Source organism: Amphibalanus amphitrite, unplaced genomic scaffold (assembly GCF_019059575.1).
Source record: "Amphibalanus amphitrite isolate SeventyFive unplaced genomic scaffold, NRLGWU_Aamphi_draft 000299F_arrow, whole genome shotgun sequence".
Lineage (NCBI taxonomy): Eukaryota > Metazoa > Arthropoda > Thecostraca > Balanomorpha > Balanidae > Amphibalanus > Amphibalanus amphitrite.
This window is the reverse complement of record NW_024881794.1, coordinates 472,524-499,557: the sequence shown is the minus strand read 5'-3', so window position 1 is coordinate 499,557 and position 27,034 is coordinate 472,524. Positions and strand designations below refer to the sequence as shown.

General features: G+C 47.7%; 2 protein-coding genes across 12 annotated transcripts in view; one reads left to right on the top strand and one right to left on the bottom strand.

Moving 5' to 3' along the window:
- Positions 1–1,356: 1,356 nt before the first annotated feature.
- LOC122387832 (sideroflexin-1-like) lies at positions 1,357–19,126 on the bottom strand. 7 transcript variants are annotated; one of them, XR_006257686.1, is made up of 11 exons: positions 19,015–19,116; positions 18,394–18,556; positions 18,028–18,195; positions 16,281–16,379; positions 13,904–13,979; positions 13,425–13,510; positions 10,777–10,904; positions 8,997–9,076; positions 7,852–7,956; positions 2,502–4,210; positions 1,357–1,672 (listed from the first exon to the last, which is right to left on the bottom strand). XR_006257686.1 is itself a non-coding variant. In XM_043378383.1 (10 exons), the coding sequence occupies exons 2-10, from the start codon at positions 18,540–18,542 to the stop codon at positions 4,151–4,153; spliced, it is 951 nt and encodes a 316-aa protein (XP_043234318.1). In that variant the 5' UTR covers positions 18,543–18,556; positions 19,026–19,126; the 3' UTR covers positions 1,357–4,150. The 7 variants fall into 7 exon arrangements, 5 of the variants coding, with proteins under 5 accessions (XP_043234318.1, XP_043234315.1, XP_043234317.1 ...); XR_006257688.1 differs by lacking the exon at positions 10,777–10,904 and adding an exon at positions 10,576–10,703; XM_043378383.1 differs by having other exon boundaries at positions 1,357–4,210; positions 19,026–19,126.
- Positions 19,127–19,438: 312 nt separating this feature from the next.
- LOC122387831 (CCR4-NOT transcription complex subunit 1-like) overlaps positions 19,439–27,034 on the top strand; it is a 30,922-nt gene continuing 23,326 nt past the window's right edge. For all 5 annotated transcript variants that reach the window (XM_043378378.1, XM_043378376.1, XM_043378375.1 and 2 more), the window contains exons 1-4: positions 19,439–19,845; positions 24,835–25,335; positions 25,700–26,140; positions 26,771–26,956. In XM_043378378.1, coding sequence (XP_043234313.1) covers positions 19,744–19,845; positions 24,835–25,335; positions 25,700–26,140; positions 26,771–26,956 — 1,230 coding nt within the window. In that variant the 5' untranslated portion in view covers positions 19,439–19,743. The remainder of the gene's footprint in view (positions 19,846–24,834; positions 25,336–25,699; positions 26,141–26,770; positions 26,957–27,034) is intronic.

The window sequence follows — 27,034 nt, the reverse complement described above, 5'->3', positions numbered from 1 at the left end:
AGCCAGCGCCCCCGGCCGCAGGTACACGGGCCTGATCCGCCTTTAAACAGATCCTTCGGTCCGGTGACATGTCCCGAGGGCACGGCCTCGCTTCATGTCCCGGAGCAGCCCTCTGACCTGCCGGGCCCGAGAAATCGGGATAGCCCCAGCGTGCGCACCAGTGCGGTGCCACCTGGGGTGCGTGACAGGAAGCGTGCGGTCAAGGCTGTCCCGCGTAGCGGGTGCCGAAAACGATTCGTACCACTGCCGTGTATATAGTGTACTAACCCAGTATGAATGTGTGCTACTAACGATAAAAGCCCTGGTCGGGCACCAAAAATATTAAAAAAAAAAAAAAAAATCCTCAGCATCATGAATTGCTGACACGTATAACCCCATACATTAGGTATACAGTGTACCAAATTTCGAAGTTATGGGAGAAAAGCTACAAGAATGGCGAGAGGGGAAAGTTTGATAGAGGTATACCGTATAACTGAACTTGACATAGCGACCTGACCTTAAGTGACCAGTGATAATTTTTACGCAAGTGATGTAGGTAGGTATACCTACCTAATAGGTTATACCAAATTTCGCGGCGCTGCACGCCGCTTTGTTACACGCGCACACATGCACATACGCACGCACAAAACTGGCAAGTGTGGCAAAAAAAAAAACACCCCTACCCATCGGGTGAAGACTAGAAACCCGACCCCCCCACTCAAAAATCCGTGGCGACGCCCCTGTGCTCCCCCATCGCTACTATAACTCTCAGCGGCGCTGTGGTGCTGGGGTTTAGCGACGGCAGTAAGATCAAACTTGAATAGAATGGTTATCGCATATCGCATATCGCACGCAGGCCTCATTTTTATCTTGGGGTACGTTGCTACGACTCGTAACCGTTTCTTTTTTTACACAGCCTCAAGGTGGTCGGCTAAAAATTCACCCATACTCCCAAGCCGACACAAAGGTCGCATGTACAGCCCTCTGCAGACTGCGTGGTAGGTATTCTTTTTTCGACAAAACCGAGAATAACGCGAATACTATGCTATCGGGCACTCGGAAATCGTAACAGCAAGATGCGCGAGACTCCGCAGCTTAGATTGGCGTTATCACCGTATGCATTTTCCATCCAGTCTGGCAACGAAACCCATAAGTTTATATTTGCCCCCAAAACGAAATTTTACATTTTGTTGCCACACAAGGCGTATGCTTTGTTTATTGATAGGCCCTTTCGAAGGAGTGGAGCATGGCGCATCTATTTGCAGTGAGTTTCGACCGACTGATAACATAACTTTTGAATTATTATCAGTTTTGTCGGAAAAAGAATACCTACCACGCAGTCTGCTGAGGGCTGTACATACTTAAGAGGCAGTCGAGTTCCATCGATCCAGATGTATTATTGCACCATTAGATAATCGACACAGATGGCAGATGGAACGCATGGCACGATGGAATACTAATAGCTGACGTCTACAAAATGAACTAACGGGTACATATCGTCAAACGAATACTTCCGCCGTGAGCGCTCCGCTGAGCTCTAGCCCGGGTCTGAGGTTGATACTGACTAAATCATGCATATCATTATATACACATCACCATCAACATGGAACAATCGATAGCATTTCCAACGTAATAACTGACGGATTAACCCTATTAGTGGCAGGCTCCTGGCTACCCCATATTAGTGGCAGGGGGGGCTGTTTACGACCCCCCCCTTGATATCTCGAGATCTAACGGGCCGATTTTCAAAATTCAAACGGTATTCGATTTCGCTCAACGAGATCTACATTTCTAAAAAAAATAAAATTAAAAAATGTCAATAGGGGGGTAGAGGGGGGTAAAAACGGGCAAATTGCAGATACATTTTAGACTGTTTATCACGGCCAGGTTTCTGAATCAATCTTAACGCAACTTTTGCCGATCGATAGAGAATGAACCAGGAATTCACATGGATCCTAAAAATATGCATTTTCAAAAATCATAGGCGGATACCATTGAGATTGGGGGTACACAAAAAGTATAGTAAATAAGGTTTTTGTTGGTACTGTTTCTAAAAAGGGTGGCAATGGTTTTGTTATGTTACAATTTTCTTATGAGAGAACGACTAAAATTGTATTGGTCATGCATAGGCGGTGTCAGGGCACCTATGTTGGGAGGTAAAAAATAACCCCCTTTTTGGACGCCTGGATCCGCCTATTATAGCAAAAACGTGTCAAAAGAGGATGCACAATAACTTTGTATATGTTATCACATGATACCTTTCATTCACTGTTCGTAAAACTGGTGCAGCATCGTGATCTTCGCCCAAATGACTCGCTTCACGAATAGGACCCCCCAATTCCCAGTGCTCTGGAGCCGCCCCTGGTAAAGTTATGAACTTGAAATTTTCAGGGAATGTGCCCAATTTAGTTTTAAGAAAAGTCAGAAAATTTCAGCATCGTAGCTTCAGCGGTTTCGGAGATATTCCCGAAAAACCTGAGGGGTGGATAAAAACACCCCCCCCCCCCCTGCCACTAATAGGGTTAAGACGAGCATCCGTCGCGGGTTTAAAAATCGCACGATGTGATATGAATGCCACCTGCTCTCGCTCTCAAATTACAAGTTGCGCATTAAATGAGTGCATATTGTACGATGCACATTGCACATATCAAAGAATGCATTAGCATTACGTTATACGTTTGCTGGCAGGTTTAGGCAGTTTTATAATGAATTCAGCGTCGAATTCCCACATTCCTGAGCTGAAGGTCCACAAAACAATCGTTCAACACGTCACGAACAAAATGGCACCAATCCTGACCTTCCGAAAATCGAAAACTAGACAAATACAAACCCAATGCCCAGGAGCTTACATCCAATCACTCAGTCAGCATTAGTCCATCCACGTCACCCACAGGCTCCCGCCACGCAGTACAGATGGTCCGACTGCGACACACTGCCACAATTACCGAATCGTTACAGCACAAGCAGCACAGCTAACTACCGGGGTGCCAGAAGCCCACGTCCGCACGAGCGATATGCTCCGCGTCCAAATTCAGGGATTGGGGTGTACCATCCTGCTATGGCACACTGGTGAACTCTACACACTCGAGCCGGTTATGTTCCAACTGATACACACCAGAGGCCGGCTAAAGTAATATACTTTGCCGCTAGACGAGCCATCGGAAGACTGAGTGCGTGTGCGTGCTGTCTAACCAGATCATTAGTTTTTAGTTCCCCGCCGGAACGACCAGAATCAGATCTTATACATTATGCTGACTAGCCACCGTTTTCACATGTCGTTTTCATCGTGCTTTTAGCACCACAGTGTTCATTTCCGTGTTCTCTCCGTTCCAGTCGATGCCCTCAGTAGCTGACCCTGTCTCTCGCCGCGCCACCTTCCGCCGCTGGGTCGCCCGCCACCACACCAACAGTTTCCGCTCCTCCCCCGGCGCCGTTCCTCAGAGGACGTCGCAGTCCTCACCAGCTCATTCAACAGCCCCGTCAGAGCGCTCCGTATTGCACAAATTCCGCGACACCCATCCTGCTCCTGAGCTCACCCACTAGTTCCCGCTACATCAACGCCCGGTTCCAGCCACAAGCATGCCCATCGGATGTGGCATTCAACACCCGAGAACAGCGACTGAACCAATCGTGAATCGCACCAAAATTAGACCATGCCTGAATATGTCATGGTCAGAGCCTTTGAAAGCCTACTGTGTGGGTGCCGGGTATCTTTACTCGGTCTACTTAAGAAAACTCGGTCTCTAAGAAAGTGCTTCACAGAGAAGCACTTTCTTGTGAATAGCTCCTCCTTATTGTCTTTTGATCGATTAGTGGGATGATTGGATTATCGGAAATGCCATTTCTGATTCTGCTCTATCGCAACACTAACAAGCATCCCTATGACCGACCAAGCCATCACGCCAACGGCCCCTCCTAGAATATGATTATATGGTATAATCCATCACATTTCCCGTCCAACTATACGCCGAGCGACTATCACCCTACGTAAACATAAGCACACCCCAGCCGGCTCCACCTAGCTACAGCCTACGCGGTGCGGGGAGTCCCACTCATTTCTCAGCTGCTCCACGAGTTGACACATGCACCGGGGCGCTGTTCAGTGCCAGGACACTCTGAGTCGGGGGTCTGACCGGGTCAGATGGGGTGAGCGCCGGAGCCGCGGCCGCGTCTACAGGCCCTTGTTGTAGTAGACCACCTTCGGCGCGTTGGGCAGCTTGTTGATCGCCTCCTGAGAATGAGGAACAGACGGGAGTCAGGGAAAGGGCTGAGGGGGAGCGGCTCGCCGGCCGTATTGTAGACACATATTGATGAGATTAGTGTCGAAAGGCGTCAGGAGGCTGGAATATACATGACACAGAGGTCCAGCATACATATTCGGCCATTCGTTAAGACTAAACGCAAACAAGCCAAACATGCTAAGGACATCGTGGAGGCCGGCAAAACAAAGCTAAGTGTGTGAACAACATGATTCAAGATCGTTCAACAAATAGTTCTTCAATATGACATGGCTTTACAATATCACTGATACGTCCGATATTCATCCGAGGCTCAATGCCATCTGAAATATGTAGAAGTGACTGAGTTGTGTTCTTGTTTGGTCATAGGCCGATTTTTTTTTTTTTTAGGTCAGGGAGAGAATGATGGCATTCAATGGATGAGCGAGAGGTCAACAGAACGTTAGAACTTCTCCCTAGCCGGGAACGACATCTCAAGTATCTCCCACGAGTAAACACATTGCACGAGGCCATCTTCTCGGTACCCGTTACTAGGATAGCCATCATTTCGCGCCTGTGTTTATTTGTATGCATGTAAACTGCACACCGCAAGGAAAGCGGGATGGCCGGCCGGCAAGGCGGCCATATAAATGTAAATACTCAAGCGTTTCAATACATACTGAAACCAAAGCCAAATGAAAGGACGATTAAGCTAAATCAATGCGCGATATCAGAGATGCAGGAAGCCAAATGGCGAGCAGCTAACTAATAAATCCAAGGTTAGATGATGGCGTTATGTTTCTAAAAGTCCCGTTTCCTTTGAGCGATTTCATTTCCACTCTCCAACTAATGAGACAAACTAGCAGTTGCACAACTCAGGGAGAGACCAGACAAATATAGCACACAAAGACCGGAAGGTGAGCATACGATACAATCCAGCAAAAGCTCCGGCAAAAACCAGCCAGCGGCTGAGCGAGTGCTATAATAATGTGTATACTCTTACAGGGTTATTATTAGTCAACCGTCGTCGGCGCTAGCCGAGCACAGAAAATAGTTACAGCACCAGACCATCCCATTAGATAACACCATTCACAGCACCTAATGGCAAACATATCCGCACGGTTCACCGCGGACTCTCGGAAAATCACCACCACTCGGTCCTCCACCCTTCACTGCCGCCCACGCAGCTCCAAAGTGCCCTCATTATACGCCAAAAACGCTCTCAGGCGTGCGCCAGGCCCCACGGCCCCGGGACGGGCACCCGTACAAAGAGAGCCAATATTCTGCCGGCGTCACCCGATCCGGCCGGGGTTCGTGCACGGTCGGCGGCGGGAGGTATCGATCTGTCCGTGAATCGCCGGCCGCGCCCGCGGAGAGATGAACCGCGCACGGTCGTCCGAGGGCAGCCGCACGGCGGGACGTTTTTGTCCGCACGTAAAAAGCACCGGCAAACGGCGTGGTGCTGCCGACGGTCTCGGTCAGTCAGTACGTCAGGTGCACGGCGGACGGTGACGTGAACTGACCCGGCTGCCCGGCTGATCACTACCCACACACAACGACTGCTAGAGCCCGTCCAGACGGGTCACAGGCCGGACCGACAGTGACGTATGACGTATGTGGCCTGACGATAACGGCCAGTCACGATAGTACACACGCACTCGAGCAGAAAGCAGCGGTGTGATCCGTGCTCAAACAGGGCTCAACAGTACAGGCTCACGACCCTCATACGCTCCGGATTTCTTTACCAACGCTACGTGTGCGTAGACCCAGACTGAGAAGCCTTGTAGTTAGAGTGGAGGGAGAGAGGGGAAGGGCGCGGCGAACGACCGATGTGGTGGCGTACTGGGGTGGGGAGGAGAAAGGAGGGACGAATAAGCACCGGCACAGCAACAGCCAACAGCGTTATCGAGCTCGCTGTTAGTCAATGGTTACTGGTTAGGGTATTTCCCGTCCAGTTTAGCGTGTGGCGGTAGAACTGGTCATACGACGCGTCACGACGTATCACACGAGGCCTGCGGGGATGGGTGCTGATATGAACTGAGACGGGGGAGGGGCATGACGTCATGGCTTTTATGACGGCTGCTTTGACAGCACAACTGCTGACGACAAATCGGCCAGACGAGATCGTTCCACAGCTGCAGTTCACGAACGATAAATCGAAACCAGAGGCAACAAAAAAGATGGAAAGATACGACACCGCCCATAGCACAGACAGAAATGGAGAAATACCCATAAACTTCGCACTATTCCTTCAGCCTTGACTAGGACACCATGCCACTACATTTACGGTTATCTCTGAGCTCAGGTTGCCGGGACACTAACCAAAGTCGGTCTGACAGACTGGGAGAGCGGCTTCCACACACCACTGAAATATTTACCGGGCTGTCAGCCTCAATGGCTGATGTCGGCCAGCCGCCGGGCCGGTGATTGTACCCTGTGCCGACCCTGCCGGACCACCCCCTCCCCTCCCTCAGCTGCAGTCACGTACCGGGCCGTAGCCAGGCAATCCCTCAGCGCTGCACCGCTGGGCCCGCCGAGCCGCCGGCTTCTGAGGTCATTAGTTCCCAATGAACAAATGATGCTGGGCTCGGGCTGTGCAGCTGCCGCCGGCCAGCGACCTCTGACCGACTTACCGACATACTGACATGCGGCCGACATACCGAAACACGTCCGACATACTGACATATGTCGTCCGACCTCTCACCGACATACGCCCAACATACTGGCACAGGCTGACGTACCGACATATGGCCGAGATGCAGACATACGCCCGTCATACCGACATACCTTCGACACACCGAAACAAGTCCGACATACCGACATGCGTCCGACATACCGACACGCGTCCGACATACAAACCTACATCCGAGTATATACTGACATACGTCCAGCATAACGACACATGTCTAGCCGACCACGATCGCGACCAGCGTGATCGGATACACACCGCCCCGCGGGGACCAGCGACATCGCCGGACCTCAAAAACCAGACAAAACAACGACCCACAACGGGCACTACCACACAAGTCCATTACCCGTCAGCTGATGCAGCCAACAACTATGCACTGGCTTACCGGTGCATGGTCACCAATCAATGGCCAGTCGGTGACCACCGACCAACGTGATCGATTAATGACAACCGACCAATGACCAGCCGGTGGTGCACAAGTGATCATCGCTCAAAGGCCGACAAGTGAGCAACGAAAGTCAGCGACTTATTAACCACCAGAGAACGCCGCCCAAGAACCGAACATTGTGACCCGCTGACCCTGGTTGGTAATTTCCATGTGGTAAGGTAACCACATAGGCTATTTTTGACAGTTTTACGGAAGCGTTATCATCAGCTATGCGGTGAGCCGCTAAGGAAGCAGCTGCTTTCAATTTTTATTTCTTACTTGCGCTTACTGACTTAAACAATTTTAGTTGTTATCGCTCTGCGCTATTCTAAATCCTGACCCAATCCTTAAATAAGAACACTGTGCCACATCTCGCGTCTAATTAATGAAAACCGCAACGGAAAATATGCAAGCGGTGTAATAATAAGATTATTACTTCAAACAACTCCCTCTGAAAGCGATGTCATGTAAACAATGTCGTGGCATGAATACGATGGCATATGATGAAGTTCACGATGACATAAATAAACAAAACCTACCTGCACCTCCGGCTCCAGTCGGGTCACGTCGACGGCCGACTTTTGCGGGAAGAGCGCACAGCACAGCGGCGTGGCGAATGTCAGGAAGAACCCGCACAGCAGCACCTGCGGGGCGGGGGTAGGTGAGGTCAGTGTCAGTCGGATGGGAGGGGGGGGGGGTGAGGCCAGTCACGGGGGTCAGATGGAAGTCGGCCTGAGGCCAGGTGGAGGTCGGTCGGGGTCAAGCGGGAGTCAGGCGGAAGTCAAATGATTCATGTGAGGATAGATGAGGTCAAAGTCAAACGGATATCGTATGGAGGTCAGATATGGGTAGCTAGTTTTCGAAGACTGATACACATCGTACTGGAGCGATGGCGGACACCCACATAAACATTCGGAGAAGACTAATACGAGACGTACCGACGCCATCCCGAAATGTAAATATTGTCTTCGCTCGCTGGTACTCTATGACACCCCACCAACATATTTATGGACTTAGTTATAAACCAAGCCATCACACAAACCACATGTTGAGCCTACTTATTGGAAACCGCGGCGGAAAATATCATACAAAAAATGTAATAATAGGGGTACCTACTTTGAACAAAGACATCTGAAAGCAATATCACGTAACCAAGGTTGATCCGGGCGAAACATGACCCCATAGTCCGAGAATAAAAATAAACAATATTGTTACATGTAACGACAACAGCAGCTGACAAACCGATACACATGGCCACACTTACTGACGCAAACAGAACTAGGAAACATTTCCAACTCTGGCGTCACCCTTCCCTCGGATACGAACTCAAACAAATATTTCCACCCGAGAACTCTGTCACAGTTCACAGTTGTCGTGCCAAAGTTTTGCCAGCCTCGAGAGTCCGCCGTAGCTGATCTATAACGAACAACACCGGGCACTTCGGGACTGGCATCGCGCTATCTCACAACACAGCTGGCTGGCAAAGGTCATCAGGCAGTGTAGGATAGGAGCATCATCAATCGACCGGCCGACCATAGGATAACCAAAACTTATATTTAGAAAACCTCTTTCGTTGGTAGAATGCATACATCACATTTGACTTGGGTTATGAGGACAAACCATTTGTAACATTAACCTTCATTATGACGGTCTGAACATGCCAGTCACGGCGCAGCTGAATTACCTGCAGCGGCGCGTTGAGGTAGGGGAAGCGCTTGATGAAGCCTCTCTTCTCCAGCTTAGTCATGATGATGGGGATGCCCACTGTCGACACACAGGGAGGGAATAATATCAGCTCAGTGCTGACACACTATACACACGTGCGCTTGCATTGATCGCAACTCGAAGATCGTCAATAAGCTGGGAAGTAGACCACGGCAAATAAGAGACAAAGTAGGACGTGTTGTAATAACATATTTCATACTTATATATTCATGGCAAAGGCAATTAAACCTGCATGAGCTATTACAATTTGCCGATGATGAGAACTTTCGGAAGCTTGAATGCTGCAGCCTACAGGCATCATCTTGTGTTCTCTGAATCGAAAATAGGAAACGAGACCCCAACTACCATCGGTAAATGCAGACACGCGATATCAAAACGAGTTCAGTAATCGAAGCACACATAAAGCAAAACTTCAGGATTAGCTATGAACGTAAACAAGTTCACACCACTCAACATTTAAAGAATGACGCATACCTGTCGCATGTTAGCACAAGACGCAATTAGCAACCATTGCAATACTGAGCATACACGGCAACATACAAACCCATGGATGAATGTCAATTCACAAAACCTGTTTTATGCTTACAAGCACATATATCACGCCATTATACAAGGGATACGGATGCATCCTAAAAACGTGCTCTAAGGAACAGCTAGTCATACACCGCAGGGCACTGTTTACAATGACTGTTGGTCGACTGCTGGACAAATGAAACATTTTCATTAACTTGTCAACTCAAGTTTAGAAGCATGAAACACACGTCTATAATTATATAAAACCCTTAGAACAAGCGCATTTGGATGAACAATGACCGCCATACACCCCAAATTATATAAACGAATTTCAAATGGACTGCGAAAAGCGGGAACGGTTGCGCAGCAGCTCCCATAATTCACGAAAGCTCATAAACTCCAAAGACACAACGGAACATTGGCATATACTATCAGAATGTGTGGAATGTGTGGTAAGTAGTAACTGATGTTCACGGAAAATCAATGAAATACAACACGATATTGCAAAATCATCTGATAAATGAAAATCTAAAACGATAGGCGGACTTGATGTATCCAATTCACGATGGTCTGAAAACTCGATGAGAAAACTCGTTGATCGATAACTTGACACTAAGTGAACGGCATGAAGCCCATGAACGTAACAGCTCATAAGGAAGACGCGGAAGCAGATCTTATGAAGATGAATTGAGCTGCTAATAGTGAAACGTAAAATGAGCTTAGCTAACTTAGTTAAAATAAGACTAAATCTCAAATACCACAAACGAAACGATGCCAAGAAAGCACGGGCTACAGGTAACATACATACATATTTCAACTAGCAGCCAAACCGACTAGCAACCAAACTGGGACATTCCTCACCAAACTCTTAGCTATCACAGAGGGACACATCAGAAGCGTGCTTCTTTTGCCACAATCGGAAACCAATATCAGCATGCTGCCGGATGGACCACCACAAGATCTCACGGCCCCGGTCCCGGCGCCGGGGCCGCCGGGGTTCGGCCCGCACTCAGACCGTCTCCTACCCATGGACGGTATGGCCATCCCGATTCTGGACACAGTCACCATGGCGATGGCCCATTTGGCCACAGACGGCGAGCGGCCCACGCACCGGCCCTCGGCGTCAAACAGCTGGATACCGTCGGCCATCTCCCTGAGGGTCGGGCGGGGGCGGGGGCGGGGGCGGTCAGTGGGGCGGCAGCGGCGGCGCGGAGGAGCACACTCACCCATTCCGGGCGCGGCCATCATGATCCTGCTGACCGTCACCATGCCGATGGCCTCGCGGGCGACCTTTTTCGACTTGCCCACGCGGTTGCCGTTGTCGTCGGTGAGCGCGATGCCTTCACTGAGCTCCCTGAGGAGGCGGCAGGTCGCTGCTCCGGTCAGACACGGCTACAGAACGCCAATATTCCTCTCAGGGACATCACAAAACGCTACAGTTATCTTTGAAGATCCAACGGGTCGTTAGAAGTTGTCTCAGGGATGCTACGGGGCACTGCAGTTCGTAATATCTCAGGAAACATGGCGGGGGCGAGCATCGCGACACTACTAAGACACTCGCTTCCGGTTGTGTGGCGGAAGTGGCAACTGCCACGGATCATCCATGACGCAACATACAACGAAAGGGCACAAAGGTTTGGTTAGATAGTCGACAACAGAAGTTACCCAAGAATCCCCGAGAACATGTGAGTCAAAGTGACTCAGTCTGACATCCCGTACTGGAACTGCCCCGCTGCGGCATGGTGTCACTGATAGGCGAAGTGGTGAAGGTCGAGTAGTTATATTGGGAAGCGTGCCGTATATGCGCCTAACAATAAACCCGCGGCGTAGTTATGCTACAAAAGGGGAAACGGCACGTGTACTATGCAGGCATTGGAAGAACATAAAAAATGCATGAAAAAAGCTGATAATTGCTTCTGCCCACCCCATAGCGGTGGGGAAGGCGGGAAGACAATCTTTCCCTGATAAAATCAAATCGATTCCAGCATATGTCTAGTTAAATGTCTCAAAAAGTATGCATTTCAGTTCATGTATAAAACTTCACTCCTGTATATCTATATCTATAACTGCTTCAAGCTGCGTAGCTATCACAAAAAAAAATCCCAACATCAATCACCTTCCGCACTTCAGCTCCTATAAATATTCGTCTGAGCAGTTTGCGCCATGTCATGTAGAGTACCAACTCGAGCGATCAGCACGCGCGCCAGATTTGTCTGAGCGCCGCCTTGGCCGCCGCCGATGCGATAATGGCGCGCTGGCGGCACTAACGGATGTGCCACTCGGGCCAATGGTGTCTACCGCGGCGGGTAATGGCCACGAATCAGCCCCAAGAGCGGCGGATGGGGCACCGCTACCGCACTCGTGACTGCACGGGGCGCCGGGATGGGCCCACTCACGGTGACACTGAAAAACCCGCCGGCCGGGCCGTGCGGACGAACCCGCCTGCTGTCTTATGAATAAAGAGACAAATTGGTGGACGGGAAATTAAGCGCAGCCGCGGAGATAATGATTCAAACGGACACAGCGTAATGGTAAAAATCGTACCCATCGTACGGACAAGCCTCTTAGCATCATTTACTGCCAATATCGGGCATCATGGATGAAGGTATCTTGCATACTATCATTGTTAAGATGACGATCTCTTATTTATGTGGGCAATCTAGGCATATAAACCGTATCGAGAGCTAATTAAGGTACGATTTCAATTGTTTAAATGATCTCACCAATAATCTACATTCTCGCTGGATGACTTTGGTGTGATGGCGGTAGGAGGCGTTCAATCTTTTTCCGGCCTCTCGGTCCAGGAAACAGGTAGTGGAATGGTCTTCGCGATATCGTGACGGTCATATCCAGCGGATTAAGGCCAAAGTTTGGGGCACATTTTACACGAATTCGCGGCTTGAATGCCACATTGATTTCGGAAATAGTGATCAGGCGAGCAGCATGCTGGGGATTTCGATGAACCTTTCAAACTCGACTGCTGACGACTGATTCAATTAGAAGAATGTGGGTTGTAGTTATTGTTTCTTATCATCATGGTAGATAAGTTCGTTCGTTCTAACTTCATTTGACCGATCTAATTCCTTTCATCACCACACTTAGGAAAATAAATAAATACTTACATAGCCGCTACACATCCAAACGGTAAGATAAAAGTAAAACGTTCGCCAAATATACTCCGATCATAACGCTAGTGGCGAAGGGACTCTATAATCCACAGCTCCAACAATGAAGATTTCGGGCCGGCTCTAAACCGGATGTTACCTCGATCATCCGCAGATGCCACTTTCACATAAAGAGCCATGATGACGAGAAAAGCGTTTTCTTAGCTGAATGAATGATACTTCAAAACTCAACAGCATCTGATAGGAGCATCAGCTAATCAGCCCCAAGCTGGACAAAGAAGACCATTGTTCGAAATTGCGGGGCCACAAAGCTATCCTTAAATGCATTCTTTCTTAACGATCTCGCTCGTAGATTGCTCTGTAGCAACGGCTTATTGACTTTGGAAAATGATGAGCAGATATTAAACCGCATCTACGCATCAGAAGCATTAAAAAGCACTCGCGTAAAATTTTGCAAAATATAAGCGAGCATGGTATAAAAATATCGCAATTAAAGATAAAACACGAATATTATGGAAATATCTTTTTTTTTTACTCTAGCACCCACGCTGATGCATGTATATCAGAAGGCGTCCAATCAAAACCCTCTTCACTGTTTTATAGACGCCGAATGCACAATTTTAGGCATAACAATAATAGCACTGCAAACCACATAGCAACCACATAAAACGACAGGGCAAACGACAAACAGAGCAGGACTCGACCCTGCCGACGCCGGGTGCCTCGTGGAGCCGCGGCGCGTGACTTACTTGGACCTCATCATGGGTATGTTGACGCAGTTGGCGGCCGCTACAGCAGCGAACGGCACCAGTTTGCCGACCAGCGGCGGCGCCGTCTGCGGAGGGGACACGAGGGGAGGTTACAGGCGGGTCGGCGGCACTTGAAGATACATCAGCAGCCAAAGCTGGACAGAATCGCCAGAGCGGCGATGGAAAACGCTTGGTGCATATTACAGTACATGCTGGGGATTGGGAAGCTACATCAATAGCAACTTAGTGTTTTATGATGCATAGAAAGTGCTCGTTGCATTATTCGTACTTAATTTCTCCGGTGACAGTATATTCTTTTCCACAACCCTCCACCATCACGTCCACTTGCAATAACAGTAAAAAATTGCGGAGCTGATAGTTTCAATCAGCCATGCCCAAACCCATGCACACTACACAAAACAATAACCCATTGCAACAAATCAGAATAGCCGCTCCCTCCCCACACTCCCGGAGCGCACCTTAACCAGGCTGTTGAGACCGAGTGCCGTGGTGAGCGCTCCTCCCGTGGCCAGCACATAGGATGTACCCAGCTGCCTGTGAAGCAACGTAGTGTGTCAGGCATAAGTGGTACATCATTGCCGGTGTGATAGATATACCGCAGTTGGCGATAGATATAAGGCGTGACCGGTGAATGGTCATAGGCGTATCCATGGATTGCATGGAAGGTTTAGATATTCGCAAAAAAAAAAAAAAAATTGGGAAACGGATTATACCTTTGTGGAGGCGAGTGTTACCACTATTTAAACTACCAATTCGTGACATTGAAAAAGTCCCATTTTCCGTTCTGTTCGCACATTCATGTACGCAGCAGTGACGTAACGTGGCAGTATTATCGACTCGACATACCAGTCCGTGCGCACTATGCAGTTATGCACTGTGCAGCCATACACCGCTGCCCTTATCGGCGTGACGCCCAATCCCGGCGCAGCACTGCCCATTACCATCGAGCCGTAACACGCCGCCGCTCACTACTTCGTTCGTCGTGTAATGGAGGTAATAGATGGCCCCGGGCGCTGGGCGATCAACCGGCCCGCGCGGTTGGCGGCGGATCATCGGAAGGTTAGGCACGATTGGCAGCGGTGGTTGATCGAATATGGTTCGGTACGAGAATCAGGTACGGTATACGCGTAAACAGCTATTTAGTCTAACGATTGATGCTTATGATGCAAACACAAAGTTTAGAACCAAGTGCCGATCAATGCAGTAGAGAAACAAGATAAAACCATTCGTGCATACAAGCCTGAAGTGGGACGCCAGCAAATCATTTATGAGAAAACGGATGGGCGTCAAACAATAAAACCGCAAGCTATACCAGCAGACACGAAACAGTCTTAACCCGCGCACCGACGGGGGGGGGGGGCGGATATCCGCCCCCCCTGAGGTTTTTCGCGAATAGCGGGAAAACCGCGGCGCGTAGCGCCGCGAAATTTGGTATGACTATAACCTCATCAATTTTACACATGGTGTGCAAGTTTGAACCTCCTACCTTTTAAGGTCAGGTCACCAGGTCACTTTGAATGACCCAACCTCAAGTCACTTTTTTGCAACTTTGTCACCGTGCCAGAGCTACAGTAGATGTCGGAGGCCTTTGAAAGTCGCAGGATATTATTAGGTCATTAGTAGCTACAATTTGTATATCTTGGAATTTTGATATCGGTGACCTAAGGTCAGGTCAATTTCGCGACCTCCCCATTATAAGTCAATGGGGGAAAAATCAACTCCCTGTTTTTGCCACTAAAACGGGTCGGAATGGCCCCATATACCATACATGACTTCATATACGATCAACCTTCACTACCTTGAGGTCTGTTTTGCTGTTGGGCAGCTGTGAGGTCATGTGACGTCATCAAAGGTCACCAAAGGTTTTTGGCCAATAACTCCGTACAGGAACAAGATACAGACGCGTGGATGGTCTCATTGTGTTCAGCTCGTCAAGACGCATCGAATGATATACATGATGACCTCGAGGTCACGTGACCTGAGGTCAACCTTTGACCTTGACCTTTCGAGGTCAACATATATATCATTCGATGCGGATTGACGAGAGGATCACGACGATGCCCTTAGTTTGTTCCTATCTTGACTAATTCGAAAGTTATTCGAGAAAAACTCTCTCCGTATCTAGCGCCGCCATTTTGACTTTTTCGACCCCTGTGACGTCATCTTTGACCTGACCTGAAAATGACCTTAGTAAAAATTGTAGATCTTGGCCGTGCGTATCCGATGCCGTTTACCGCTTGTCGCTATCTTGCTTCGTTCTCGAGATCTCAGGGGGGGGCGGTCATCCGCCCCCCCCCGTCGGTGCGAAGTTGGCGCAGAAGTCGGTGCGCGGGTTAAACTGACCATAACCGCCTATAAACCTGGGACCGATTCGCGTTGGCGCACTAAGGCCCTAGTGACACTTGATTTCAAGCAGGGTATATTTCAAGCGTCACTATGCGATTTCGGTTCGCGCTGAGCCACTAGCCGATTGGTGTAAAATACCGCTTAGTGTCACTACATTCAAGTGTCACTTGGCCGCCTAGTCCTACTAGCTTCCTAGTGCGCCATCTCGAATCGGCCCCTGGTCATGCAGGCATGTTGAAGGCTCTAGTGGGATGTCATTCATTGCCGGAAATTGACAGGAGTGTCAAGCAATAGAACTGCAAAGTATGTCAGGCACGTCTCGATTGTAAAAAACGAAGATTTTCCAACTGTCGCTGCGACAACTACGTAACAGAATACAGCGAATCTGACAGCTGTGCCTAAACTATATCTTTGCCCCTTCTACCCACACTTGCATACATGTCACCCCAAATAGGTCGCGCGTCCCCGAGGTCACGCGAGGTCACTCACTTGGGCGAGATGGGAGAGTCGCCGCTGCGGTTGGTGTAGTTGACCAGGGCGTTGAACGACTGGTTGACCCACTGCCAGAACACGACGGCCGGCGTCGTCCTGCAAGAGGGTCAGCGTAACTCTCATCACCGGCAAGCGTGTAATTGCCGACACGGAACGACGACTGATGGCACGGTGCCAGCTTGCCGAGCCCATGGCATATTGATTAGGTTGAACCTGCAATTATATGTAGTACCTCAAGCGGTAGTCATGGTCGGCCGCGACTCGTGCCAACCGAAGCGGCGGGATCTGTTTTCCGGGAGGGAGCGGAGCGGTGTACAATGAGCAGCTCGTGCACACTTGGTGCACACCAACACGGTCACGCGATCGTTTTATCACGAAAGCCGTTAAACAAACAAATCTTACAAAAACCATCCGTTACAGAAGAGGGCCAGACGAATCTGCTCTCATTTACCGGCGTTTCGGCGGTAATGTGATTCTATCCGTCTGAGACGGGCCACAGAGGTTTACAGCGCACCAGTTAAGGGTCATCTGGGCGCCTGTTTCACGCAGAACCGGTCATACGACGGTACCGTTCGCCGCAGAGGCGGCTGTACGGAGCCCACACAGCGAGACCGCCAGCCTGTTTCACGCGGCACTGGCCACACGGCGGCGGGGCTGACGACTGCACAGACTGCCGTACGGGGCCCACGCAGTCACACCGCGTGGGTAGATGCCCGACCAACGATCCGACATCCAAATACAGCTGGTTCCGGTGACTTCAGCGCGGCACAGCGGCCGGCCCGCCCGCGCCGGTTCTCACTCCCCAGCTCGGCTAACATAATACGCTTCGGTGCAGCAAGCTGGAATTACGCGCGTAGGAAAGATAGAACCCCTCTATCACTATCTCGAGAGCTGTTGGTATGATTCGAATTAGAAAACTAACCTGATGGCTGAATGCTGATACAACGTCAACATTATTACAATGTCGAACGAATTATTAAAGTTTATCATGCCATTGCTAAGAATGAGTGAATCAGAGAAATATGTCTATGGATGGCAACACTTTCGGTTGTCAATTGAAAGCCTAAACATAATATCCAACATGGGTCACACTCTGAATCAGATTCAATCATCGTGAATACTTTCTGATGACTGATTCTCATTCTGCGGTGGGGGGAGAATTCATTGCAACATAAAAATAGCAAGACCTTCGTCTAATACACTTCCTCCGGCGAAATATGTTTGGTAAGTACGTATCTATTTGGATTATCCCGTACTATCGTTCCGAACTATAATGCTCATTGCTCACTGAATATCACATAAATCAAAGTCCGCAAAGCGATGTAGGTACTACACACAAAAAAAGCATCATTTCTGGATCACCAGCATGCATCCTGCTTTAGCGAACTTTCGAGGCACTTTGATGAACTTCTAACCGAGCGTGACATTGGTGCAGCGCTTTGTGTGTTATTCCAGTCAGCTTCTGAGGTTTCATCGAGTAGATAACAGTAACGTTACGTTTTTTTCGTCGATTGAGATGCACATTGCACTGTCCATTCAAAAAGTTTATCTTGAATGACTTGAATAATCAATTTTTACAAAAGAAAAGCATAAACGTAGTAGCCGTACTTTTTTTACGGAACTGCATTCTACTGCTACCTAGCCTTCATAATTATTTCAACAAAACATCTGTGGATGGATACCGTCAACTCTCCAATCTTCTCACCACAGTCAGGCCCCTTAGCATGCACGGCCGCCAGCTCACTTGTAGAAGGTCATCATGCAGCCGGTGATGGTCATGTTGCACGGCACCTGGGCCGACATGCGGCCGATGAGGAGCATCTTCTCGCCCGTGTCCGGGTGGAAGGCCGAGTCGTAGAGCGTCTTGGCCCGCCACAGCTCGTCCTCAGACAGCTTCAGCGGCTCGCCAGCTCTGATCGGGACAGGAAGAGTGGAGTCAGCCCATCGGATATGCCCATAACACTCAACGAATAAAGCATTTACCGTCATTGTACTGATCACTGTACGGCATAACAGAATTATAAGTCATGCCACCTCTTAAGACTAACCATCCCTAAAAATCCAGCATTCAGAGCATCTCATCACATCTGAGTCTGACGGTGTCACCCACCTGTAGCGGCTGATAATGTCCTTGGCGGCATCCAGTTCAGCTGAGGTGGCGAACACGTTCAGTGGATTGGTGATGCTGATAAAGTGGCGGGCACGGCCCATGTACGTGGTCTGGTCCCATCGTGGCGACTCCAGGTTGATACGCTCCATGGCCACCACTGAATCTGCAAAATTGGTTCATGGAATGTTCATTTCATGGTCAATGTTCACTTGAAGTTGTGATAGCCGAATCACTCTCAACGTTCAAGGCAAAGCTTGAAAGTCATCCAGACTGCAAAGCAAGGAAATTTCAACAAGACGTTATAAGCGCAAGGGCATTCCACCGGTGCACAGCATGATGCGGAAGTTGAAGAATACTTATTCACTGCGAAGAGGTGCCGACTGCCGAACTGATTTGGAGCAGAGTGCGCCCAGCATGGCATGGTGCTTAATTACAGTAAAATTTGTGAGCTTTGTTTGGTGCACACTGGTCCATATTTCTAGCCTTGGTTGTATGATACAATTATTTAACTAAATAATGATATTTCATCAATAAAAAACAATAGAAAAAAGAAATGATAGTTCAGACAAATACTTTTTGTGTATGAATCAACACCATAGCTCAGTCGTGCACAAAACTTACTGAAAACTTACTGCAGGATAGACGTAAATACTTATACAAATATATTTTAAAATAATATGGAATAATTACTTATATTCACATCCGGAAGAGTAGCGCTTTCGTCGCAAATGACAGCAAGAAGAGAGGGTGATTGAACATTCATCCTTGAGTAAAATTCAGTGACGTTAATTATAAGATCGATTTAAAATTACTCCGTAAAGATAATTGCTTTCATGCATAACCCGACAATAATTAATCGTTATGGATGAATATATAAACACTATTTATCAATCCATTTTTTAAGCAATCAAGTGCAACAATTATGAGTTACGTCATATTTATCGGAAAAGTAAATGAGAACTTACCAAGAGCAAATAGCTAACCTTAATTGTGCGCGTCATGAAAGCCGCAAATATTTCCTTTCATTTCCGTTGCCGAGCGATTCTGTTGACTTTCGAGCGTCGACGCCATTTTTTCGCCTGCTGTGCTGGAGGATTCTTCGATGAGAGGAATTCTTGGGAGCTTTTCATCATATCAAAATCGGTGATTGAAGACGTTTTACCTATCTAATAGCCAACATGACCTGAAAACTGGCGTTATGTGTGGTGTTTGCTGTAGGTTCGAGCTTTCATTGGGACATCTGGCTCGTATGCTACGCATCCCGCCGTGGTTTCATGTTGTGTTAAGTAAGGAAGTGTTTAAGGAGACTTCCTCAGTAGAAGTTTCCTTTTTTGACGCCTTAATGGTACTATGAACCTGGATTCTTCTTCTTATGCACTGATTCAGATCAGTAATATTGTCGCAAATTTGACAAAGAAGAATTTCAAAGTCTCAAGTCAGGAGATACAGCAGGTGAGTCAGGCTAAAAAGATATAAAAATCAATTTTTTATGCTTTCCATCTTATGGAAATCAGCATGTGTCATCTTTTATTGTAATCTGAATTCCAGTTGCTAAGACTGTGGAGTAGGTAATTACCTAATTGGGTAAAGTGATCTATATTTCACTTCTGGGAAGAAATAGGCGCTCTGGTTGTTAATTATATCAATGATGCATTTCAACATGGATTTTTCATCAACCAGCGTAGAGGCATCGTAACTTTGATTCCAAAAAAGGGAGAGCAGTCCGAACTAAAAAATAAAAGACCAATATGTCTTCTGGACGTAGTGTATAAATTGGTAGCTAAAGTGATAGCTAACCGGTTGGGGCTTGTCGTAGAGAGATTGATATCACCAGAACAAACTGGCTTTGTGAAAAAACGATACATCGGTGAAAACTTGCGACTGGTGTCCGATGTGATAGAATACTGCCAAATGGACAAACGTGAGGGTCTAATTATTGCTTGCGATTTCCAATCTGCCTTCGATTCCATAGAACACGAGTTCATCATGGAAGCTCTTAAAGCATTTAACTTTGGGGATAATTTGAGAGTGGGTACGCCTTCTTTATTGTAATGCTTCGTTAACAATAATGAACAACGGTCACATATCCCGATGGATCGATTGTAAACGTGGGACGTTTCAAGGATCTCCCTTGAGTGGGATTCTGTTCGTCCTGGCGGTTGAAATATTGGCCATTAACATAAGAAGAAACCCGAATATACGAGGGATTACTACAAGTGGGATAGAAGTAAAGATAAGTCTTTACGCCGACGACATAACACTGCTTCTAAATGATAAGCAGTCTAGCGTACAAGCGTTGCAGACTATAGAAAATTTTGGCAAAGCTTCAGGGCTACAGCTTAATTCTGACAAATGTCACGCAATGTGGCTAGGTAAGGAAAAGGAAAGGAGAGATCCAATAGGAAGGATACAAGCAGCTCGCGAAATAAAAATCTTGGGAGCGTGGTTTAGCGCGTCAGAGAATTGTTTAAGAAAAAATACTGAGCCCGTTACAGAAAAGATTGAAAAAACAATTAATATCTGGAGCCAAAGAACTATCACCATTAAAGGCAGAATAACAATTGCCAGAACATTACTTGCCTCGCAATTAGTCTACCTCAGTGCTTTTACGAAAGTTCCAAGAAGAATGATGTGTAGAATACAAAGTAAAATCATGAAATTTGTGTGGCGAGGTAGGCCACCAAAAGTAGCCAAAGATACACTGGTTCAAGAGATCGAACATGGAGGGCTAAGACAAATAGACATAGAGGCGTTTATGATATCGCTAAGAAGTGCATGGACGTATGTACACAAATCAGTCATCAGCTTGGTGTGTGATATTGCAGGCAAGGATTGGTGATATGAGCGTTCGTGATTTAATCAGAAGCAATTTAAGCATAAGAGACATTAAAAGAATGAACATCCCACATTTTTATAAAGATGTTTTAATCCTATATCAGGACTACAAATGCAAGGAGGTAGAAAGCGTCAAGTCGATACAGATGGAAATGATATGGTACAACCGAAATATTCAAGTGCACAGAAAGACAATATTTATTCCATGCTTATACAGGCACGGAATTAAGTTTGTTGGTGACATAACAAGAGAAAATGGCTCCTTTATGAGCCTGCAAAATTTAAAAGAAAAACTGCCTTCTCTGCGATTAGACTTCCTAACATATGAAACGATACTGCGAGCAATTCCAAATCACTGGAAAACGATCCTTACAAATACAGCGGTCAGAACCTTGTCCCCTGAAGAAAGAAACGAAGATCCCATCATTCGTGTGAACGATCGCGAAATACGCATAACCGAAGTACGCCCCCGTCATTTATACAGATACGGAATGCCTTGTAAAAAGCCAAAGGCAGTTAAAAGGTGGGAGGAAAGAGGATATGACAGTATGGATTGGGAAAAGTTGTTCAAAATTCCGTATCAATGTACCAAATCGACTCAGTTGCAGTCTTTCCAATATAGAGTATTGAACAGATACATTCCGACGAGAAGATATTTATGCATTAGACAATTGATCGACAGCCCTTTATGTCAAGAATGTGGCTCGCAAGATGATTTGGAGCACTTCTTTTACGAATGTTTCACTGTTCACCATATCTGGGATAAAGTTTTTGAGGGTCTAGGTATGTCTGAACACAATAACGTAAAACATGTGCTTTTTGGAATAGAAGAGGGCCGTAATGCAGTAAATCTTATAATCTTGCTTATCAAACAATACATCGCTAATTGTAAGCTACGGCACAATCAGATAAAACCATCCTACGAAGGGGCTCGAGCCACGGTTGTTCATCAAGTGAGGGTAGAAAAACATGCAGCATTTGTCAGTGACACCCTTAAAGCCTTTATTGAAAGTGGCAAAACATATTCTTGTGCAGGGACATACATAGCATGGTGATGAATCGGTAAATAAGGATTACGATGCGTTTCAATCGGCACAGACGATCGCACAGTGCATCCTTTTGTAGTATGCATTGCTTAGTATGCTCCTCGCGCATCATGTGTATCTTGTATCTTGTGCTATGCATGTGAGTTGAGTGAGCTGTTGCTGATAAAATAAGCAGCATATGCGCACTGCCCGCCCCTAACCCAACCCGGCTAACCGGAGGCCGGCACTATTAAGGGTCGGCCGGCCGGCCGGGCGCGCGGCTCGCCAACCTATCAGGGTGACGGGTCGCGGGCCCGGCCGGCGGCCTGGGGCATCGCCCCAGCGAGGACGGGCATGTGTGTCAATCGCGGGGCGATGCGGGGCGGGGCAGGAAGGCATAGGTGTATTAAACGCAAATGGAAAGTGAAACAATAAGGTGTAAGTGTGCAAATATCGTGTGATTGTGAAAATATATGAACAAGTTGGGGAAAAAAAAGTGATCTATATTTTATCAATGTTGAGTCTCAGAGAAGGTTTTTACTTGTCTTTTCTTTGGTGTGGTGATGCACATTTTCAGCCTGGATGGTGTATGTTTTTCTCCATCTGGTATGGCTCATTGCCTCCACTGTTTTATCTTGGTAGCTGGCATGTTATACACTGTCACTATGACAAGAAAAGGTAGTCTTAATCCAGGCTTTGCTTAACCTTGTACAAAAACTGTATTTTACATGTCAAGCCTTTTCATCCCTTTCACACCTGTTTCAGATATGCTTTGAATAAATGTGATGCTTGTCATTGTCTCAACCTTAATACATAATAAGTCTATAAGTAAGGATGTGAAGAAATCAAGGTGGTGGATGGTTGGGCTATACCTACTTAAGTATTTTTACATAGGCAAATTACCTAACAGTGCAACTATTTTCATCAATAACAGCCTTGACACTTATGTGTCTCACTTATGTTTTTTTTTTAAGAACTCATGTTTTTATAAGAACATAAGAACTTTTGCAAGATTTTGTTTGAATGATGTTCACTGAAGTCATTTTTGTTATATCATATCCTTCTTCAATAACAGAATGTGTTGACTTAACCATTTAAAGACTGGGACAATGGAAACTATTTTATTCTGACAAGCCTTTTATGTAATTGGTCACAGCTCCCTTCTTTTGTGCCTTATAATGAGTAATATTTTGACTGCTATCAGGCTTGGAAAGATTTGTGCTACTTTTGCCACTCAAGCAGAATTTGAAGGAATAAATCCAAATCCCTAATATAAAACAGTACAGGTCGATACTGAAATATTTTCTTCACATGTCTATTCTTTATCCACCATACCTTATAGATATACCTATTGATGATAATTTGTCAATTCAATCATCCATATACAATCCAATCCAATCATAATAGGTATCAATGAATCATTCTAGATGTCTCTTGCAAAATAATTGGAAGTTGATACTTTTTATTGAATTCATCAAGTTTCCCTTCTAAATGTTCCCTTGTAAGGTAGGTAGCTTCTTGAAAAAAGGAGAAAGAGAAGAAAAATGTGCATCTTGATGTACAGTTGAACTCCTTGCTAAATACACTATTTTCATTGCTACAAACACTTAAAGATTGATTAATTTTATTTGTTTTCTATAAGATTAGAACTTTGTACTGTGTCTGCTAAGAGCTGTTAAATGTTTATCAAACTGAGGTGTTGGTTGTTAGACAACCTAGAAGCTTTTCATTTCTGTCAATGAAATTGATTACTTCTACCACCTATTAAGAAAAATGAGATGCACATCAGAGCAGGATATTCTTCACTGAAAAATGATCTTATGTCAGCTTAACTTACCTGACTTATGTCAATCTCAGCCTTGCAAATCTCAGCTAAAATGAATAGATCTGAAATATTATGATTGTCTGTAACTAATATGCTCTACAGATCCAAATTTTAGATCATTGGGGAAAAAATCAGCATGGAAATAGATACATCAAGGAAGTTAGATATGGTTTCCAACTATTGCTGGTGACAAATCCATGATTGATGGTTTTGAAATTTAGAGGTTCACTTTTCTGAAAGCGATTTTGCTGATGCTTCATGCTGTAACTATGTATGCTATGAAAATGGATCATTGCTATTTGCTGTGGTCATTCAATTGATCACTAGATCAAATTTAACCCTCCCTTTCCAAGGCTCGCCATTGGTACCTCCGCCCCTGACTTCACGATTGTTTGGAATGTTGTGGTGAAAGGATACTGAAAGATGGCATACATGCCTTTGAAAATGTTTCTTTTCCTAGTCATTGGCTTTAAATAGGTAGTTTTAGGTTGTTGTCATAACTCTTAAAACGAGATAAATCGTCATAACTATATCGATACATGATCAGCTCTGTCGCCGAAACCGTTAAGCTTTTCCCGACTTAACAAAATCGTTCGTTTAGACATGATCTTCGCTATTCCCAACTTCACAATATAGTTTATTGATACATGACCTCCCACCCAATTTCACGAAAACCAACCAGTACTGCTGTGTCTGTGTATAGTCGCGTGTAGCAGAAATACACCGTTTTTGGCACACCATGCCGCGTGTCCTCAGCTGGTGGAGGCTCACGGCTCGGACGCCCAGATCCACCTGCTGCGCTGCCTGTTCACACACGTCGACTGGGAGGCCGGAGGCCGCAGCGGCGGCCCCACCAACAAGGACAACCCGCAGCTGCAGCTCCTCCAGCAGCTGTGCGCCAGCCTCGCCACTCGGCCCAACTTCGTACACACGCTCTGCTACGCCGTCGACCACCGGACGTTCCGGCGCGGCGGACAGACGGCTCGGCTGCTACACGACCTACCGCGCACGCTCAAACTCAAAAAGGCCGAGGAGGTAGCGTTCGCCATCGCGCTCCTGCACTCGCGTGACCCGGAGACGGTCAAGCAGGCGGAGCAGTTTGTCCAGCAGCGGCTGCCGGAGCTGGTCAGGAACTACGTCGAGTCGGCCGACTGTTCGGGAGTAGCTGAGGAGGGCGGTCTACACGAGTCGTCCCCGGAGCTGCTGCACCGACTGGTCTCTTGGCTGCTGTACGCGCCGCCTGAGCAGCTCGACAAGGTGAGGAGCCGCGCCCACCGGGGATGTCCCATATCCACCGGGATGGCGGCTTTTGGCTTAGGGAGGTGTGATTCCTAATGCATATGGCGATCGCTATCGCCTTATTGATTCATGTAGAGCTGATCCGAGTGCAGATCTAATGTTTAACTTTTGCTTATCAGTGTGTAGTTGTTTGTGATAGCTCTATCAGTCACTTGGCGTCCTTTTCCGTTCATGAATTCCGGTTCCTGATTTTGAACCCCGTTGCGATGCACGTTGGCGGTGAACACAGATAAGGTTTGTGAGTCCCCCTGATCACCGATGACCAGCCCCGCCGATCGCGGCCGCCCGTATCAGCGTGTGTTCGTGCTGCTCTCGTCGACAGGCTGCCGACTCTCAGGAGGCTCTGGTAGAGGCGGTGCGTAAGGACCTGCCTCGCGGCGTGGTGCCCGCTGTGCTCGCGCCGCTCATCTATCCCGACTGCGCCGACATCCCGGTGGCCAAGATCGCCGCCGCCACGCCGGCCGCCATGGCCGCCAACCTGATGGACAGCTCGCTGGCCGACTTTGTGCTCGAGGTGGGCTACGTGCTGTGCTCCTCTGTGGAGGAATGCCGCCGCCACCTGGTCAACCACGGCGCCTCGGAGCTGACAGCTCCGGCCGTGGCCCGCTGCCTGGGCGCCATGGCCAAGACGTACACGGGTCTGCAGGAGCAGATTCCCATCCAGAGCCTGCAGTCGCCGGCCTCCATCTGGGCGTCCGACAAGACTACCGACGGCCCGCAGACCTGGAACGTCGAGGTGTTCGTCCAGGCCGTCCATGAACTGGTGAGTGGGAACGGGGTTTCCGTCAGCCCATGTATGTTGACTGTATTTGTTTATTTAGTTATTTGTGTCTGGTATGTATCCCATCACCGATCTTCATAACATATAGCATTATCAATAAACTTTTTTTTCTGAACGAAATTCGTTCGTAGTCAGAAAAAAAAAACTTGAAAACGTTCATTGGTCTCATATCACGTTTCTGGCAACTCGCGAAACTCTGTCTTCTTTGTGGGGTTCATCAGTGCTGGATAAGGCTCGTTGCCTGTCCGTGGCCGACTGTTGGCTCGATAAGTGGGGTCGCCAGCTGATAGCCGGGTCCCACCATATGGACCCGGCTGGCACGGGAGTCGGGACAGACGTAAACAAGGTCTGGACGGCCGTGCGACCCTCCGGCCACCGACCATGAAACCCGAAAACAAAAACAAAGGGAGACGTGGGACGGACAAGGGTACCGAGTGTGACGGAAAACCGTAACCGTTTTTTGCTCTTGCAGAAAAGGGATGCAATTTTCGAGGATATTTCCCACATCGGTGTTTCGTGCACTTGAATGGAATGTGGGTGGAAATTTGTGTAGATACGAGTAGAGATCCCCCTCACCCCCACACCCACGTTAACCTCGTTTTCTCTCGTCAGACTCCTGCGCTGCAGTGGAAGGAGGTGGTGTACCACCTGGACCACCCGGGCTTCCAGGTGAAGGACCGCACGGCGCTGCGTCTGATCACACAGGCGCTCCAGCTGGGCCTCCAGCTGCAGGGGGTCGGCGCCGACTCGTTCCCCGTCCAGGTGCTCTACCGGGTCTGGAAGAACGCCGACAGCCAGGTGAGAGCGGTCGATGTTTGTTACTTTGTTTGTTTATTTGTGTCTTAGGGCCCGCTAACGGTGGAGTCACTATTCGCC

What these genes read in the sequence shown, in the direction of transcription:
- LOC122387832 (XM_043378383.1), bottom strand. Translation starts at nt 18,542, where the DNA reads ATGGAGCGTATCAACCTGGAGTCGCCACGATGGGACCAGACCACGTAC. An exon ending in TGCATGATGACCTTCTACAA is followed by an intron (nt 16,380 to 18,027) that starts GTGAGCTGGCGG and finishes ACCCTCTTGCAG; the next exon opens with GACGACGCCGGCCGTCGTGT. An exon ending in GATGGCCGCGCCCGGAATGG is followed by an intron (nt 9,077 to 10,776) that starts GTGAGTGTGCTC and finishes GTGTGTCGACAG; the next exon opens with TGGGCATCCCCATCATCATG.